Source organism: Lethenteron reissneri, unplaced genomic scaffold (assembly GCF_015708825.2).
Source record: "Lethenteron reissneri isolate LAM-NWPU_2019-01 unplaced genomic scaffold, ASM1570882v1 scaffold_1298, whole genome shotgun sequence".
Classification (NCBI taxonomy): Eukaryota; Metazoa; Chordata; class Hyperoartia; order Petromyzontiformes; family Petromyzontidae; genus Lethenteron; species Lethenteron reissneri.
In genome coordinates, this window is record NW_026891001.1 from 19,577 (window position 1) to 23,887 (window position 4,311).

General features: G+C 62.5%; 1 protein-coding gene across 1 annotated transcript; it reads right to left on the reverse strand.

Moving 5' to 3' along the window:
• Window positions 1-232: 232 nt before the first annotated feature.
• Window positions 233-3,618, reverse strand: LOC133361936 (protocadherin-10-like). The gene is made up of 2 exons (XM_061580910.1): window positions 1,723-3,618; window positions 233-247 (listed from the first exon to the last, which is right to left on the reverse strand). Exons 1-2 carry the CDS (start codon window positions 3,616-3,618, stop codon window positions 233-235), a joined length of 1,911 nt encoding a protein of 636 aa, XP_061436894.1.
• Between the last annotated feature and the right edge of the window lie 693 nt (window positions 3,619-4,311).

Here is a 4,311-nt window from a genome sequence, read left to right on the forward strand (position 1 = left end):
GTCGATTGAAATTGTCGTTGCCCTGCAAAAGATCAACGGGGGCACGCCCGTCGTCATTCACTCACTTCGAACTCACGATCGCGTGCGGGCAAGCGCCGCGTATGTGCACGTTCAATCTGTTAGTTTTGTATATCGCCAGCGCGTGACATTTTCTTCACTTCCATTCTCACCACGGAAGATTGCAACATTCACCGTTTTGTTTAGTAACAGGAGCAATCCGTACGCAGCAGGGTCATTGTGCCGACGTCTGTCCACAAATGGGCACGCAGACCCCTTGTGCAGAGAGCGCACACACGCTCGCACGCACGCACGCACGCTCGCACGTTTGAAGATGGGTCCTCGCTGGTACCACGGGTTTCGTGTTCTTTAAACGTGTGTAACGTGAGGATGTATCCGGCTCACTGACGTATCACAACTCGTCACGATGATTGGCTCTGCCGGTCCTGGTCCATAGCCAATGGGGGGAACCCTAGGGGCGTGGCCCTGACGTCATGGCAAGGTGACAGCTGTTTGTAGATGATTGGTCTGCTGGCTTTAGCCACAGCCAATGGGGAGACGAGTCAGGGGCGTGGTCCCGGGAGCCTACGATGGAGTCTGGAAGATTCCATGGAGGCTAACCAGGTTTGGTGGAAACATACCACGTGACCCGGGTATTAAATAGGGGTGGAGACGAGCGACACGTGGTCAGAACGGGAACGAACGGAGGAAGGGGGCCACGCGGGAGCGGGGCTCCGGGTTGCCACGTGGCTACGCGTCTCTCTCTCTCTCTGTCCCTCTCACGCTGCCTGTCAACAGCGTGAAGGAAAGCTGTTTATGAAAAGTGAAATAAAGACCAGATTCCAGGAGTCGCCTCAATGACCATTATTACACGTATATTAAGCTCGCCAAAAGGAGTGCTCGGATCTCAGCGAGCGTTTAATACGCGTGGCACCACGATTCGTACCTTCGAATGTGCCTCCTCATTATATCCGCTTCTCTGAGTCTCTTAAGCATCTGCCACCAGCAGATCGCAGGTACGCGTGGGAACCCACCCACCCCCCCTTCGTGCTGCTGATTGAGGGACGTTGGTTTGCGTAGAGGTCGAACCATGAACCTCTCCGATTCAGTTGCTTTATCTTCTTGGTTCTTTCGGTAAAGTCACGTAGAAGGGAAGTAATAAAATAATAAAAATAAAAACATAATATTATTTTATTATTTCCCTTCTACGTGACTTTAGCGAAAGAACCAAGAAGATGAATCCCTGCAGTCACGAAAGCTTTAAATCGAAACATAAAAATGTTTTATTTTATTATTTTATTATTTCCCTTCTGCGCGACTTTAGCGAAAGAACAAAGAAGATGAATCCCTGCAGTCACGAAAGCTTTAAATCAGTTGCTTTACATTATAATTGATAACCGGAGTAAAATGCATGCAGATGAAATTTCGGCAAACTCAATCGACCGTACACAATGCGCCTATATTTTATACTTGATTGCAATTTAATTTCGCGGACAGTCTACGGAGATATGCGTGGAAAAAAACACGTCATTCCCCCCTCCCCCCCGCGCACGCTGCATTGTGCGTAGGGGGGCGGATGACGATTCGTGACGGATGATTGATTCTCAAGATTTCTTAAGTTATTGCCGCGGCAGTGAAAGTTCAGCGGGGAGTGCTTGGCGGGCCTCCCCGGGCCCGTGCGGTCATTTTCAAAAGGGGGCCGTCTCGCGTCGGCGCGTCACCTACCTGTGTGAGGTCGTGCCGGCCAGGCACACGGCGCAGAGGGTGGCGACGCGGGGGCTTGCCAAGCGCCGGCGTTGCCGCGCCCGCCGCCTCCGAGGGCAGGAAGGACTTGTCCTCGTAGACGTTGGGCGCGGTGGCGGATGCCGCCTCGCCGCCGGAACGGGCGGCCGCCCCCGGCTCGTCACGCGCCGGCGTCCTGGCCCGGGCGGCCGCGCCGCAGTGGTAGGTGCGTAGCTCCTTGTTCTCCCGCTTGCAGCGCAGCACCACCGCCACCGCGGCCACGTTCAGGACGCACGACGCCGCGGCCAGCGCCACGACCGCGACGAACGGCGTCGCGAAGGCGCCGTCGCCGTCGTCGCCGTCGTCCCCGTCGCTGTCGTCCGGGAGCCGGCCCTCGGGGTGCGCGTCCATGACGAACGGCGTCGCGAAGGCATCGTCCCCGTCCCCGTCGTCGTCCCCGCCGTCGTCATCCGGGAGCCGGCCCTCGGGGCGCGTGTCCGTGACGCGCACCGTGAACGTCTTGACCGACACGAGCGGCGGCGCTCCGTCGTCCCGCGCCACCACCGTCAGGTTGTACTCGGCGGCGGCGGTCGCCCCGCGGTCCAGCCGCGTCGCCGTTGCCAGCGCGTACACCTCGCCCCCGTCCCAGGCGCGGAGCGCGAACGGCGGCGCCGCGCCGGGCCCCGCGGCCGACGCGCCCTCGAGCGTGCAGGTCACGCGCCCGTTGGCGCCCGAGTCTCGGTCCCGGATGCGGACGAAGGCCACGACGTGGCCGGGCGACGCCCCCCGGGACACGCCGACGACGGCGGCCGCGGAGTCGCCGGTCGGGCCGAGCAGCCGCACGACGGGCGCGTTGTCGTTCACGTCCAGGACGCGCACCAGCACCGTGGCGTAAGCGGGGACGGAGTCGGGTCCCCGGTCGCGCGCCCGCACGTGCATCTCGTGGGAGTCGGCCTCCTCGTGGTCCAGGGCCCCCACGAGGGTGACTAGGCCCGAGCGCGAGTCCACCGCGAAGAGGTCGCGCGCCGTCTCGCGCGCCCCCAGCATCGCCGCGTACTCCACCTCCCCGTTGGCGCCATCGTCCGGGTCCCACGCGTGGAGCCGCGCGACCAGCGTGCCCGCCGGCGCGTCCTCGGGCACCAGCGCCCGGTACACGGGCCGCTCGAAGGCGGGCGCGTTGTCGTTGGCGTCGAGAAGGCGCACGGTGAGCAGGACCGTGCCGCTGAGCGGCGGGCGGCCCCCGTCCAGCGCGGTGAGCACGTACTCGTGCGCGGCCCGGCGCTCGCGGTCCAGGGCGCGGCGCACCACCAGCACGGGCGACAAAGCGCCGCCGCCGTCGCGCGTCTCCAGGGCGAAGGCGCCGTCGTCGGGCTCCATCGCGTAGCCCCGCAGCGCGTTGGCGCCGGCGTCGGGGTCGCGGGCGCCGTCCAGCGCGAAGCGCGTGCCGACCGCGGCGCTCTCGGCGACCTCGAGGAGGGCGCTCTCGGCCGGGAAGCGCGGCGCGTGATCGTTGACGTCCAGCACGTCGACGACGACGCGCACCAACTCGGCGGGCCGCTCCAGGACGGCGCCGAGCAGCAGGGAGCAGCCCGAGCCGGCGGCGCTCGCCCGGCGGCACGCGGCCTCGCGGTCGAGGCGCCGGCTCACCCGCACCTCGCCGCCGTCGGCGCTCACGGCGAGGTAGTCGGAGCCGTTGGTGCCCCGCAGCGCTCGGAATCGGCGCGCGCGGAATTGCTCGGCGGTGAGGCCCAGGTCGCGGGCCAGGTTCCCCACCAGCGTCCCCGGCGGCTCCTCTTCGCGGACCGAGTAGCGCGGGGGCGCCGGCGGCGAGCGGCGGGCGGAGGCGGCGGCGGTGACGGCGCAGCACAGGCAGACGAGGGCGGCGCCGAGAGGATCCATTTGTCCGGGTCGGGGCGAGCCGGGGCACGAGCTGCGTGCGTGGACGGCGCCGGCCGAGGAGTCGGAATTGCGGGGAGACGAAGGGGGGAGAGGGTCGAGCAGGAATAAGGCAACGCTTGATAACAAGTATAACCCGTAAAGCAAAATTTTGGGAAAAAAATTTCACGAACATTAATTGTCACGCACAACGAGTCTGTGTGCAAAATGTCAGCTCGATTGGATCACGGGAAGTGGGTTAAAAAACGACCGAAAGATTTGCACGGTCCTAAGCAAGCAAGCAAGTGAACTTAATATCAAGGATTTGAAAACGATGACGTGGGGAAGCAGGTGATGAGGAGGGGGAAGAAGTGTTCGTTGTGATTTTTTTATTCGGATATTTTCAGTTGTGTAAATGAAATTGTGACGGGAAAATGGAAAAATTGACGATGCATAATCAATAGCGAGACTAGCTGTACTACCCGGTTTCGCCCGGGGGCTTGGATGAACCACGCCCGGCCGCCTTTGTCCCCCCAGTGGCGATGTTCACACACCACGCCAGTTACTCGCTTGAGGCTGAGTCGACCTAGGGGAGGCCCACGAGCGGTTAAAATAATCGTCACCGGCGGTGGCCGTGAGCGGGAATCGAACTCGGGTCGCCGGGTTCGTAGCGTGGCACGCTAACCGCTACACTACATTGCGTTACGCTTCCACATG

Excerpts from the sequence above, each read along its gene's own strand:
- LOC133361936 (XM_061580910.1), bottom strand. The coding sequence starts at position 3,618 with ATGGATCCTCTCGGCGCCGCCCTCGTCTGCCTGTGCTGCGCCGTCACC.